Source organism: Centropristis striata, chromosome 8, assembly GCF_030273125.1.
Source record: "Centropristis striata isolate RG_2023a ecotype Rhode Island chromosome 8, C.striata_1.0, whole genome shotgun sequence".
NCBI classification, from domain to species: domain Eukaryota; kingdom Metazoa; phylum Chordata; class Actinopteri; order Perciformes; family Serranidae; genus Centropristis; species Centropristis striata.
Genome location: NC_081524.1, coordinates 9,143,295 through 9,158,272, shown reverse-complemented (window position 1 = coordinate 9,158,272; position 14,978 = coordinate 9,143,295). Strand labels below are relative to the sequence as shown.

Sequence of the window (14,978 nt, the reverse complement as noted above, 5' to 3'; positions counted from 1 at the left end):
TTGCTGCATTATTTTACAGCACGTTTGCCACTGCCTGTGGATTAATTTTAAATAATAGGGTATTGTAGTGCCAAGGCAACAACATACTAAATAATGTATGCTCCTCTGAGTTCTACTTAAATATAGCCCTAAAATGATTTAAATAGCTTTCACTTCGGTTTGAAAAACAGAACAGACGTTTAGGGACGTAACTCACGCTATAAACAGAGATCAGATCAGAGGAATCCTCTTGATTATCATGTTTGAGCCCTGGTTCACAAACTTTTGTGTTTTTGAGCCCTCAATACGAAGCATTTGCTACTTGCAGCTGCCCGTCAAAGACTGCCTGTGTTTGAAATATGAGTGGTTCAGTTACATTTTTTCTAAATAGTAGCTAGTAGTAGTTGCTCTTCCGACTACATGCTGTTCATGAGCTTTAAGTCATAATGTTAAAACATCATGGACGCTACAAAGAAGATCTCCTGTGTTGTGTTGCCTAGATCATGGATTCCCAAACTTTGCCATTCCAAGGGCTGCCTAACAGCATCATCCTCTTGCAAAAAACAAAAATCAAACATACATCTTCTTAATATATTTGTTTTAAGATTAATTACTTTATTAATCCCACAATCGGGAAATTCAACCTCTGTGTTTAACCCATCCTTTTTTTACACACAAGTGAACACATTATGCAAGGAGCAGTGGGCAGCAGCCGGGGAGCTGCATGGGGAGGGTTAGGTGCCTTGCTTAAGGGCACTTTAGACCTTGACCTGTCAGTCCTGGGATTCGAACCGCCGATCAAGCCTGATTCCTAACCTCGAGGCCACTCCTTGTCGTTTATTTCTTAATAATTCAATAACATTAATATTTCCTGTAAGTATATTTTCTTCTACAATTGTTCATTTTGTTTTGCCTATCATAACATTTAGTGTCACTGTTATAAAATACATTAAAAGACTGATATTAAAAAACATATATCAAGTTTCCACGACCCTCCTGGCCTTGACAGTAGCCTAAACAACACTTTGATGGCTGTTTGCAGTATTTGTGTGACAAAGGGAAGGAAATGGATGTTGTGAGCTTACCAAAATTTTCACGAACCTTTCCAAGTTGTTGTTCCTTGACTGGAACAAAATTTTCAGATTATTCCGACACCTGAATGCAGCACAAATTCCCTGGTTGCAATTTCAACCAAAGATAAAACTAATTCATGAATCACCTACCTGTGATTTGTGATTTTCTGTAATCCTGCTCAAGGACAAACAAACCAAGACATAATTAGACTGCTTTATTTGAATATGCCCTAAGAAATACTATTTATCATTCACAAGAAAAAAAGCATAGAATAAAGAGAAGTCTGAATAGTTTCTCATTTCATTTTGCAGCTCCTTGTTGAGGTAGTGTCCCCTAGATTGGTAATCACTGTGTTAAGCGATTGAATTTGCAATATTATTGCAATAAGTTCTTGAGCTTCATTTACCAGCACAAACACATCAGACATCCAGCCCTGAACATCAGCAAACTCATATTATACTGTAACGCAGCTTGCTTGCAAATGTCAGTGGGCTGTTGTTATTGTAACAGTGAAAAACAATGACATTATTACAGTGAGCAAGGAGTGCACTACCAGGGATGTAAACATATTGTCTCTGCCTGTTATAATCAGTGGTGGCACACAGATGTACTAAAAATATTAGGATGGTATATAACACTACAATTGTGTCCTCCAAATATGTCGAAAGGACTTTCTCTGTAAAAATGAACTTAATCGACTGTTGGAGAGACAGAAACACCTGCATGAGATCAATTATGCTAAATAGACACATGTAGTAGTGCTGATTGGCGAAAGATTAGATGTGAAAAATGTCTTGTTCGTGCTTGATTTATTTTTTTATCTGAGGGATTAGTTAGTATTTCAACTGGAAGTAATGAACATGCAGTTAATTGCTTTTCCGCACACGTCCGGCTCTTCTGAAGCTCCTCTTTTTAGCACACAGAAGTGGTGTCACTGCATCACAGTGATCTGTTCTAACGAGGAGGAGGAAGGCATGACTAGAGAGACAGAAAGTGAGATATGACGGACCAAAGGTGTGGAGAAAGATAAAGCAGAGCTACTGTACATCAGCATGGAGAGCAGACACAGACGTGATGAGACAGACCAGGGGGAAGAAAGAGGGCTTGAGGCAGACAAAAAGAGACATTCAGATATTTAGAAATGCTTTTAAAGGGTTGATGCGACCATATTAGAGGGAAAAAAGCACATTTTCTCAATAACCTCCAGGCATTGATCAGTTTAAAGGAATAGTTTGACATTTTTTGGAACTAGACTTGATTGCTTTCTTGCCTTGAGTTCACTGATGGATACCACTCGGAAGCCTGGCTGTAAATATAAAGCTACAGCCACGATGTTAGCTTAGCTTAGCTAAGCATAAAGGCTGGTAGAAACACATAGCATGGCTCTGCCCAAAGGTTATTTATTGGTAGTGAACAGTGACTTTCCCCCGTAAATCTATAATTTGTTGTTTTGACTTTTAAAATAACATATGGTTTATTTGGAGTCAGAAGAGAAGAGAATTGCAATAGTCTAGGCGTGAAAAGATGAGGTGTCCTTGATCCATGCTTATTTATGTGAGGGTCAAAGTTCAGATTCTGTTCAAAGATTACACCATAGACTGTATTTAAGTAGTCCAAGTAGTCACCATGGAGACATCCATATGTTTGTGGACCCGTTTGAAGCATCAAGGTCGGCTTTACTTCTGTGGCCATCTTGCTTTATGTCTGTCGATATCTTTCTATTTTGAAACCGGGAGACCCATTTTTGGAGTGGGGAGGATCGAGGGGTGGCTCTATGGGTGGATTCTGTCTGAGATCTGAGGACATTGCACTCGACTTGTTTATGACCTCTCAGTCACAAAGTAGCCACGCCCCAAATCTGATATCTAGTCATTTTCCATGGTTTTCTTGATAATGATTTTGGTTATTATCAAGAAAACCATGGAAAATGTCTAGATATCAGCTCTTAAATTAAACTCTTATGAGCTATTTTTGTTGTTATCATTATAATTGTCCAAACAAGTGCCTTTAGTTGTACCAGGCATTAAAATGAACAAGAAGAAAAAGGGTGGTCTAATATTTTTTCCATGACTATTTACTTCTAAATGGGACTATTTTTTTTTTTACATAATTAACATCATATTGTATTGAAGAAGACTTAAAACTTGTGATTGCGACCATAATCTTGCCATAAGCCTTTATACTGAGGTAATAAGTGAGAAGTAGTCTCAAGTTGTATTGAGATAGATAGAACCGGACTTCTTTTGCAACCGATGTTGAAGACCCCTGCTGGACCTTTGAAAGATTGCAGGCTTAAGGCACTCCTGCATTTGCTTCACTGCTCAGACTGGGAGATTGGTGTTTGGATTACACCCAGGTTTCTAGTGGAGGTTTCTAACATTGGTGGCCAGAGGCGTGCAGGACTTCATTAACAGATAAAACTAGAGTAACTAAAAAAAATGTATTTGCAATTTCTGGCGAACTGACCCTTTAAACCTTTCCATTCTTTTTCTACTGTATCTCGCTCTAACATGCTTTGTATGCTGTCTGACTAGCAGCTGTACCACTGGCTCTGTCTGGTTGTAATCTCGTTCTTTATCTCTCACTAATCCTCTCTTTATTCTCAAAGTAAGATCACTCGTAGCCATCTCGAGGCTGCAACAGCATTTCTATCCCTGTGATGCCTTCTCCTCGTCTCTTACACCTTTTTTCTCCTCGTTTCATGTTTTTCTCCTCTGCTGAAATAACCCCTCTCGTGCTCGGGCTGTTTTGCTGCACCTTTTCCGTCCTCCACCACTTGCTCTTATCCTGCCTTCCTGTCATTTCCCAGGGTCTCCGTTCAGAGATGAGATCACGCTGGCCATCCTCCAGCTGCAGGAAAATAACAGGCTGGAGATACTGAAGAGGAGGTGGTGGGAGGGAGGCCAGTGCCCCAAAGAGGAGGACCACCGTGCCAAGGGTCAGTCGACCGCAGCTGTCTGTCTCCGCTCACTCCTTCTCCCTAATGTCCCCAGTAATAGTCTCCTCACTCTCTGCTAGAGTCCAGCTAATGGCTGATGCCTAACCTAATGTCCTTGTAAAGGGTGCTTAGCACAATCTACTCTCCCAAATGTCTTCTGTTTGTCTCAGGTGGTGTGTAATGGGAATTTTATTGGTTGAGTGGGTGTGTTTATCCACATATGCATGTTAAATCTGCATGTGTGTGCCTGTATAAATAAGCATTTATGCCCCTGCTGTCAGATGACAATCTCTTTTCGAAAAGGTTTTTGGTAGCTCTGGAAAAAAAACAGACTTCATGCCTTACTTTTCAGCATCGTTGAGCTTCATCCGTACAGTGTTTCTAGAGTGTTCCAGGGCGCCATAATTCTGGTATTCACTCAGCCACTTCATCATGGGCCATTTGAACTTTTTAATTCAATTGAAAGAGCACTCCAGCGATTTAGTATTGCAGATACTTGCAAGAGACAGATTTTTAAAAAAAAGAGGAGCTGCAGAGGCTGAGAAATCCATATTTTTAGATGCTACACTTAGGACAGTGATACTCAACGTATAGGTGCCGAGTGGTCTGCCAACCATTTTCTAATTCACAATTAAACTAACCTGATTTAAACTGGAAACATTTTTTGGTACTTTGAATGTAAATTAAATGCCAGAGTGCATAAAAAAGCATGTAATATGTCAGTTAATTTGAAAATAAATAATTAAAAAAGAGATGAAATATAAGGCTTTAAATGTCAATTCATTTTTCTGATAAATATTATTTATGTTTGTTTATTAAATGTCCCTTGGCCTGCTGTCATTTTGCAAAAGTGGCACCCAGGCAATGCGAGTTGAATATCTCTGACTCTCGGTGAGTCGTAAGGCTTTTATACTCACACAGGCTGTCGCTTAGAATGTGTGTTATCCAACCTGAGATTACAAAAATGAGAGCACTTCAGTTATTTTCTCAGACATAAAGGAACAGTTTGACATTGGAGAGATTTGACATTTAAGAAATGCAATAATTCTTTCCCTTGCTGAGTGTAAGATGACAAGATTGATACCACTCAGCAGCTGGTTAGCCCAACATTAAGAGTAGAAACGGAAAAACAACTGGCCTTGTCCCCTCAAGTGGACACCAATACTTATCACATCATATCTTGTTGGTTTAATCCGTACAAAAGGCTGAAATGCTTTGGGAGTATATTTTTGTTATGATACAGAATATCTGCAGAAGAAGAAATGTTGAGTATTTGCTCTGAGTCTGCTCTGCGTGAAGGGAGGCTGGAGCATGTAGGGACTGAAGACGAACCAACCAGCCTAATGTATGTGGGTTCGTGAGGAATTTGTTTTGTCCCACTCCACCATCACTCTGATTGGACAACTCGTTAAAAAAGTCACAGTGACCGGTTTTAAGGGTTTTAGACAAAGGTGCAGTGCTGAATAGATACTCAACACCTTATAAATGTAAATATGTTGTGAATCCTTTGAAAAGAATAAAAAAAAAATATGCTGACCTCTTTGGTGGCCTAACTTTTTCAACAACAATTTCCCAAAATGTTGAAATTGCAGAAGACATTATACAAGTGTTTTCACAGGCTCATACAGTCATGGAAAAATATAAGACCACCATTGTTTTCTCTAATATCTTGTTCATTTTAATGCCTAAAGGTACATTTGTTTGGACAAATATAAGGATAGAAACAAAAATAACTCATAAGAGTTTAATTTAAGAGCTGATATCAAGCCATTTTCCATTTTTTTATAATAATGATTTTGGTTATTATCAAGAAAACCATGTAAAATGGCGAGATATCAGGTCTGAAATTAAACTCTTATGAGTTATTTTTGTTGTTATCATTATATTTATCCAAACAAATGTACCTTTAGTTGTACCAGGCATTAGAATGAACAAGAAATTGAAGAAAACAATGGTCTAATAATTTTTTCCATGACTGTATGTTTGATGTGATTCCATTGCAAAGAATAAAAAAATTGCCGACCTCAGGAAAGAAAACACTTTTGTGGCCTAACTTTTTCGGATGGGGGCAAGACAACAATTTCCCAAAATGTTGAACTTGCAGAAGAGATCACACAACTGTTTTCACAGGCTCTATAGTACTCTCCATGACAAGTCGATTAAAAGTAAAGTAATAAATATAAAACCACGGTGTGTTTGTTAGTAATGATTGCCTCCTGTGTCCCACTCTCAGGTCTGGGCATGGAGAACATTGGGGGCATCTTTGTGGTGCTGATCTGTGGCCTCATCATTGCCGTGTTTGTGGCCATTATGGAGTTTGTGTGGTCGACACGCCGCTCTGCAGAGACCGATGAGGTATGCCCCCATACCTGCCCTCGCCGACCCCACAGACACACCCCAGTAGGTTCCCATGGCAGCCAGCCAACCCTTTTGATTATGTTGTTTCGTGTGTGTGTGTGTGTGTGTGTGTGTGTGTGTGTGTTGGTGTGAGAGCGGGTAGATTTCTTTTCAGCTTTTGCCTCCATTTGTACGTGTTTGTCTGTGTGTACTCTAACATTTGAAGGTCAATGGGTTATGTGCATGTGAGATGACAGGAATGTTTAAGTATGCGGCACTGAACTGCTTTAGTGTCAGAAATGTAAAGAACTAATAGAGAACTTGATTTCACTTTGCATGTCCTGCCTGTTTTGAAGTCATTGTGGCCTTTTAGTGTTTGGTGTTTAACAGTATGGCAGCAAGTGTTTGTGAGCTAATCTTGATGGTACGGATAAGCAATATTGAGAAATGCCAATATTTGCTTGCATAAAGAAGTAGTGTGATCTTTTTCCCTGGCATTAAATGTCATGATGTATCTTCTTTTACATGCCTCACATGTACGCTGGTATTCTTCGTTTCCATTCTTGGATTACTTCTCACCCATTTCACTGTGTGTCTCCCTTTATCTCTCTCTCAAACACACACACCTCCTGTCATCAGTGTCTGTTCTCCGATAACGAGTATTGTTTCTGTTTATGTGAGCACATTACTTTTTTTATTATGATTTCAACGAGAATGTTTGTCTGTAGTGGACATGTTGATGCATTTTGGTCTTCGTGTGTGCAAACTAAGGTGGTGTCATGCTGTTGGAATGATGAAAAATATTTGTGGGTGTCTTACTGTGTGTGTGTGTGAGGGTGTGTGTGAGTGTGCCTTTGTGTACTGTATGTGCACCTGAGTTTGCAGGCCTGCCTGTCCGTTCATAGTGCATAGTGCCATAATGAAGTGCCCATAAACTAAACGACATTTTGGTGTTCTGTGTGTTGGATTGTAATAACTCTCTCTGCTCCTTGGATATTCTCCCATCTCTATCCATCTCCACATCCTTCCCCATCACCTCCTCGTTTCTGTTTTAAAACCATCCCTCCATTTGTTGATCTCTGTGCCCTCGCTTCTCCTGCGACTTTTTCTTTCTCCATGCCCTTACTGTGTCTGTTCTCTCTGCCTTGTTCCCCTTTTTCGGTTTTCCTTTCAATTTTCTTGTTCTTCCTCCGCTCTCCTATTTATGTACCACCGTCTTGTTCTGCTGCCTGCCTACTTTGTGTCTGTGGCACCCCTCCTACCTTTGCCTCCTTCCCTTCTGTCTTTCCCTCTTCCCTCCCTCCTTCCCTTCTCCTTTTAGGTGTCTGTCTGTCAGGAGATGATCACAGAGTTCAGAAACGCCGTCTCCTGTAAGAAGAGCTCCCGGATGCGCCGCCGTCGGCCCCTCAGCAGCTCGGCAGCCCTGCGCCATCCCACACGCATAGCTCTGGGGGCCCCTCGGCCCCTGCGCCTGGTCCGGGAGATGCGTCTCAGCAATGGCAAGCTCTACAGCGGAGCTGGCCCGCTGACAGGTGGAGCTGGAGGTGGAGGAGGTGGAGGAGGTGGAGCAGGAGGCACGGGGCCTCCCGATCTGGGTCCTGGGCCTCAGCGCATCCTAGATGACCCACTGGGGGCCAACACCACCCCTCCTCCACCAGCCCCTACCCCTGTGATGCTGCCAGCCCGCAGCTGCACCCACGTGCGGATCTGCCAGGAGTGCCGGAGGATCCAGAGCCTGAGATCAGGCAGCAGTATAGGATCAACCACGACAAGAATACCACCTTCATCAGCACCCCTGCCCAGGCTACCCCCACCCCCACCCCCATCCTCATCCAACACAGACAGTGAGGGCGGAGGGGGGCCCAGCCCAAGGCGGCTACACCACAGCCCCCCACCTCATACCTCTCGACCCATTCCGCCACCACAGAACAGCAACACCACAGACCTACTGGGGGACCAGGACTGAGAGCAGAAGCAATGGGCGAGGGGAGAGGGCTGCAGGGAGCCGGAGATGTGACTGAGGAACATTTGTGCTGCTGAGACAAACACTGCTTGGTGAAATTCATGGGAGAACAAAAGAGGGAGAGACGGAGGGGAAAAAAGTTGAACTCTGTGAGGTCAGCCAATAGAAAATGAGACAACCTTTAAAGGGAGAACAGAGAGGGAAAACTGTGAACCTTTCTCCAGTTGGGCTTGAGGCCAACAGATACAGTTAAGTTTCCGTAATCAACTCCGAAGAACAATTCAGTACGGACAAATCTGAGTAGGAATGCACGATGGTTTCCATTGGCCTCCTTTTTCCTCTCCTCACTCCCCCTCTCTCTTCACCTTTAGATTTGAGGCCGCTGGTTTTCTTCCACAGACTCTCCCCTGGAAGCTAACTACCCCTCTAGTAAAATGAAGCCTTGTTGGAGGACATACTGTATCCGTATGTGATTTAAAACTGCAACTAAAAGACTTCCAGAGAATTATTTCCTGTTGTTTTTTTCTTTTGTTGTCTTTCTTGTTTTGTTACCATTGTTCTAAGTGGGAATTACAGAGTTAAATACAGACTATGTGTGACAATATGGTGGATTATAACATACTAAGAAACTTGACTGCGGCTAATTGTGTTCAAGAGTTTTGTGTCCCTCCCTGTGACCCGTAGCTGCTTTTTGGATGGTATCAGGGAAGGTGGAACTTCAAGACAACATAATGCAAACGGTAGCAGAGGAAACTGTCGGCCTTTCTTTACACTGTGCGTGTGTGTACGTAAAAAATTGTGCGTCCTGTCCGTCTGTCTGTATCTACTCAAAGTGAGGAGAACTATATACCCAGCAACAGCACCCTTCTACAAATGTTAGATAATCAGACTGCCACAAAAAGATGAGAAAGAGCAAGAGGCTTTGAAATGTGAAATTAATGTCCCTCGTTATCCTGGGTAACACTTGCCAAGCCTTTACTTCTTTTTCACCTCTGTTCACACAGCGTAGAAGAGATAGAGAGACTGGGCGAGGCAGAGCCAGAGAGGAAAGATAGAGGAGAACAGAAAGAGAGGATATAGAGAGTGAAAAGGACACTACTGAATTTGAATGAGAAATCCCTAACTGAACTACTTCCATTATTAGATCTGTCCTGATCTGTTAATTCTGGGCATCTTTTAAGGGGCTTGTTAATGCGCCAGCAAGCTGTAGCTACAGCTTCTTCCCTTCTCTCTGTTTAACAGACAGACTTGGCCGTTCACAGTAGCGGCTCCTGCCAGAGTGATAGACTCAACACAGCCTTGTCAATACTGTCTCAAGCTTTTGATCGCCTAATTACTCCCCTCGGTGGCTGGGGACTCATTCAGGAGGGGGTTGAACACAGGGAAACATGCTGATAAATAGATTTAGAAGAAATACATGTTTTTCACTCCGGCTGGAAAGGGAACCTGGTCTCTTTTAATTATGCAGTTAATGTTGCAGCCGTACTGTTGTGTGAAACTCCAACTAAAGCTAAACACTGCAGTAATTTAGCCACGGTGCTTAATGGAAATACACTGGTGGATTTGCATGTTTAAAGCCTTTAATGTCAAGTTGTTTACACTTCAGATTATTGCTGATGATTATTCATAGCATACAATATGTGTTTAAACCGATTGCCAATCTCCCTAGTCGCCGCTGCGTTTCAATGCAAGGAGCATTAAAGAATAAGGCTGGTTATTATATTCTTTATTTTCTTATTAATAACAAATCTGATGAAAAGACCAAAACCAACAAGGAACTGATTAATTGATCTGACTAATGAGAAGCCAAAGGCCTCATGTAGCTACACTAAAGATCTGTTGCTTGGCTCGACACCTTTGAATCCACAGTCGACCTCTTGGACTGGCAGATGACATAAAAAAATTGGTTTCCTGCTGAAAAATAAAATGGATCCAGTGAACTCTGTGAGGCGGGCTAATGATTAGTGGATGAGCACAACGGGCAGGACTAATGCTGTTGTCAAGCTGTGTGCTGGCGTCAAGGAGAACCATTAACAGCAATGGCGACTTGTCAAGAGGCAACTATTGGTGCTGTCATGTCTTATTAACATCACAGACATCATAGCTCATCACTTTGCTCCCCTCCATTAAACCCTGGTAAAACCAGTATGTTGGCATGGCTGTGCATCACTAGCCGTGTTTCCATTAAAAAAATTTTGGGAAATGTTGTATTAAAGAAGTTGCTTATTAACAAATTAACAAAGCTGCGTTAACATGCTTTTGTCAGAAGATGGCAGTGTGATGTTTGCCGTAGGTCAATTCGTCAGTAAACAATAGAAGAAGAGAAGATGCAAGGAAGAAAAAATAATGAAAAAACAGGTTGCAGTCGGAAAACTTTGGCCACACGTGAGAGAAAATATGTCTTCAGGAATCAGATTCATTTAAGCAATTTATAATTGTTCTTTCATGTCAGTTCGTCTTGATTGGCGGAGCAGAAACGGCATGTGAGTTAAATGTTTGTTATGTCAGAACTTATCTGCAAAAAGCGTTTCCATCTCCTGTGCATTAACTATTTTTCAAAAAGATAGAATTTTAGTGTTTCCATCAAGCTTTCCTCATGCAAATCTTCAAAATGTGCATCGAAATTAGTTAATGGAAACACGGTTAGTGTCGACTTTAAATCTGAACGTTGAGACGGGTACATTGGTCTCTAGTGATTGGTTATGGAAATAGAGTGTTGACAATTCTGTGTAATATCAAGCAAATAGACCCCATTGTTAAACAAAAAGCATGTAAATGAGTCACACCAGTTTAAGCAACACTTGCTCAAAACTTTTTATGAAAAAAATTAAATTAAATATTCTTGCCTTTTCTTTCAAGCAGCTGTACTCGACATTCAGATCATTAATTTAGCAGTAAATAACTATTCAAGCAATTTAATGGAGTAATTGAGTCCCGATCCGAGAAGTCACGCTCAATCTGTGTGTGTTTCAATCCGAGCTTCTCTTGGGCAACAAACAACAACACATTGTTGTGTTGGCAGGTTTCGGCTGTGTGTCCGTGTTAGTGCATGCAAATGTCTGTGTGTTTCCCCACCAACAGATTAATGGTTTTGATCTTTTCATGGGATTTGTTGTTCAGCCGCTTTATTTTTATTAAAAAACAAAAGAAACGCTGAATGTGATGAGAGCAGCAGGCCGCACCATCACCTCCAGTCATCAGCCATTATTAACCCAAATGTAATTAAGTTCTCACTTCCATTGATGTTCAGGATCACAATTAAAACAGACCAGATCAATTTTATGTCCGTAGTAAAAGAATGGGGTGTGATCGGTTACTGCAGCATGATTTCCCTTTAATTTGTTCTAATTAAACGAACCAGTGATCACTTTCATGTGCTGCAGCTGTGTTTTCACCTCTGTTAATAAAGAGTCCCCTCAGGAGTAAACGTCCTGATTGTTTGCACAATAGCCCAACATAGATTATGGTTTCTCTTTTTGTGTGTGTATGACGTCATTATCAAGTGCTGTATTAGCATTTTCTGCACTGCAGGTCATTGACTCATCAGTGTCTCAGTGTTCATTGAATCAGTTATCTAATCAGTTCCCAAAATACTCGCTGGAGAGTGATTCACTAACTGAACTAGGGGGCAGTTTGATACACACTTATAGATGGTATATTTAGTCATAAAAAGTCTTTGTGGGGTGCTCAATGAAATACTGACATCCAAGATTTGAAGGTGAGCTGATGCAACGTTTCCAATGCAGTATTATCAAATTCCCATCATGCTGTTCAGTGTCTGTGTTATTGTTCGTCTTTTATGGTTTGATTTTCTCACAGCAGGTTTTATGAATGTATTGCTTTTCAGCAGCTGATTCTCAGTATTGGAAAGTCAGTGTTTCCTGCCTCCTTAATGTATCAATGTTTTTTTTTCTTCCCTTTTATCCTGAATATATTTCTGCTTTTGTTGCACAGTCCTTGTCTCTAAAAAACTCTTGACAACGATGATTCTCTTCCAATTCCAATGAAAATGATTCACCTTTACCCTTCAACCTTTAACCTAAGAGCTACATGCTATCACCTCAGATCTCACAGAGCACCGGCTTCCCACTCATTAATTTTCAGCAGTAATACCGAGTGTGTGACGTAACATGCAAACCCACCAGTTCAGCCCTTTACAAATCCCCTGGAAAGAAAAAATACTGGCATTGTTGTCAGGGCAAACATTGCATTGCTGTATAAAATTATGCATTTTGCAGTGAAACAGATTTGTCGACACTGTTGTGCTCCAGATAATGAATGATAACATTGTTTGCACACATTACGCTGTTTCTCTGAATGAGTGCTGTCAGCAGAAGCGGGCCTGGATTTCTTTCTCTCTGTTTACTTCTGCCTTTGTGTTCAGAATGCTGACAAGGCAGCAGGAGTCGACCCCTTTCACACCACACACACTCTCACACACACTCCGAGACACAGTCGTCCGCAACATCTTCATTTCTAATTCCCTCGTTGTCTAAAGGTTGTAAACCCGCTGGTTGTTTTTGTTGTTTTCAAATTTGTCTCTTTTCTGTTTTCTTCCTTGGTTTGTTCTGTGTGCGAAATTACAAAAACAAAAATCTAACAGTGTGTGGCGATGCAATTTAGCCAATTAGTGGCTATCAACAACTTTAAACCATCAGCTGAAAGTGTTTATTAGCTGCAAAGCATTATTGTGGAGAGCCAAAAATATTGCTAGTGTGAAGGGAAGGGAGGGTCACAAAACAAATCTGATGGGGTGTCCGAACAGTCACTCCACAAAACAAACCTTTTTGTTTACTTTTATGTTCTTTTCTTTGGTATTTTTTCATATTTCTATACTAGTGCTAAATGGGTTATTAAAACTGATGATGAATATTATGATTAAATTGTTGTTATTATTCCTATTGAAGAGCAAGAGGTTCTATAGTGTGATTGTGGGGGAAGGGTGGGGGATGGGAGGCGTTGGGATAAAGGTGCAATGATGTTCTTCAGAGAGATCGCCCTATTGTTCAAACCTATAGACACACACACACTTCTTTTGGAATAAAAATATTCAAACAGTCCCACAGTGATGTGTGTCTTTGCTTTTTGAGTGGAAGGCCCGCTGCAATATTTTCCTTTTCATGTGTGAGTGAAATGATTTACTGATATCAGAATCAGAAATACTTTATTGATCCCTGGGGGGAAATTGCTTTTAACAGTTGCTGCTGTATAAGAATAGAAACAGAAAGTAACTCTATAAATAAAATAAAGATAAAAAAAGTGTGCTACAATAAATATAAGAACATAAAACACAAGTCTTAAGTAAATAAAGATATGTGCACATAGAAATAAAATAGAAATATAGAAACATAGACATAACGGTGTGACAACTGAGTTATTGAACATTATTTTTTATAGAAACACTGTCACAGTGGCAGGGAGTGAGGAAGATCTTTTAGTAAGTGTGATGAAAACAATGTAGAAATACTCTTTACTCTGCAGGAAAATGTCCCCTGTGACTGAAGTGTAATAGAGTATAAAGTAGCATGAAATACAGTCATGGAAAAAAATATTAGACCACCCATGTTTTCTGATGATGATTTTGGTTATTCTCAACAAAAGCATGGAAAATGTCTAGATATCAGCGCTTAAATTAAACTCTTATGAGCTATTTTTGTTCATATCATTATATTTGTCCAAACAAATGAACCTTTAGTTGTACTAGGCATTGAAATGAACAAGACATTGAAGAAATCAATGGTCTAATATTTTTTTCCATGACTGTATGAGCACACATAACTCAAAATTAAGTCAAGAAGTCCTCCAACTTTTAGAACAGCATAGGTTCCTACCATCTAATATGACACACAAGAATCTAAATCAGCGCCCCTACTGGTGGCAAGAGATAAAAACATCCTTATTTATGTGGCTGTTATGTGTGGCTTAGGAAAAGATCGTTGTTTGGGTTACATTAAGTGTGTTTCCTAAATTAATTTATGTAGCCAAGTTTTAATAAGTCAGTAAGTCAAATGGGAGTCTTCTGGGTCAAAGTCCTGTATTTGTTTTCAGTCACCTGACTTCCTCCTTTGTGCTTGTCATAATTAATACGGCCACTAGAGGGCATCTCCTATGACAATAAATATAAAATCTAATTGTAATAAACTTCTTGCGCAAACGACCTACTGTATGGGCTTGTTTTTTTAATAATTTTAAGCTTCTATGTATTTATTTCTGGCACGACAGAACTCTTCGGTATATACAAACAATAAGAACCTAGGCATTTGATAATAACTTTATGCAGCAATAGCCGCTTAGAGGAAGTAACATTTATGGATATGTGTTCTGTCGTTTAAATACATCTGTTTGCCGGCATTATTTCAGTAAAAAAAACAGGACTGAATCATCTCAAGAGCATTACACTGATTGTAAACAAATCTTAAGCAATGGCTTTCAACAGAAAACAGATGTATCCGCGCAACAAATTTAAAGATGTAATTGGAGCCCTTATGTTAGTATTTTTTACATAAAAAACATAATTTTGTTCTCAATAGTTCTGACAGCACAGCTGGTAACTGTAATCAAATGTCTTAAACATTTAATTTAAATATAAAATATGAAACAACAAAGCAAATAAAAAATGAACCTGTATAATTATTTTGGAGGGAAAAAATGATGTTTTCTGCACAGAGTGTGGCTTCCTGTCTCATG

General features: G+C 40.3%; 1 protein-coding gene across 1 annotated transcript in view; it reads left to right on the top strand.

Moving 5' to 3' along the window:
- The window catches only part of grik5 (glutamate receptor, ionotropic, kainate 5), an 88,978-nt gene extending 78,147 nt beyond the window's left edge, over positions 1-10,831 (top strand). The window contains exons 18-20 of the mRNA XM_059338704.1: positions 3,863-3,991; positions 6,225-6,391; positions 7,650-10,831. Of these exons, the coding sequence (XP_059194687.1) occupies positions 3,863-3,991; positions 6,225-6,391; positions 7,650-8,294 (941 nt within the window). The 3' untranslated portion in view covers positions 8,295-10,831. The remainder of the gene's footprint in view (positions 1-3,862; positions 3,992-6,224; positions 6,392-7,649) is intronic.
- Positions 10,832-14,978: the final 4,147 nt, after the last annotated feature.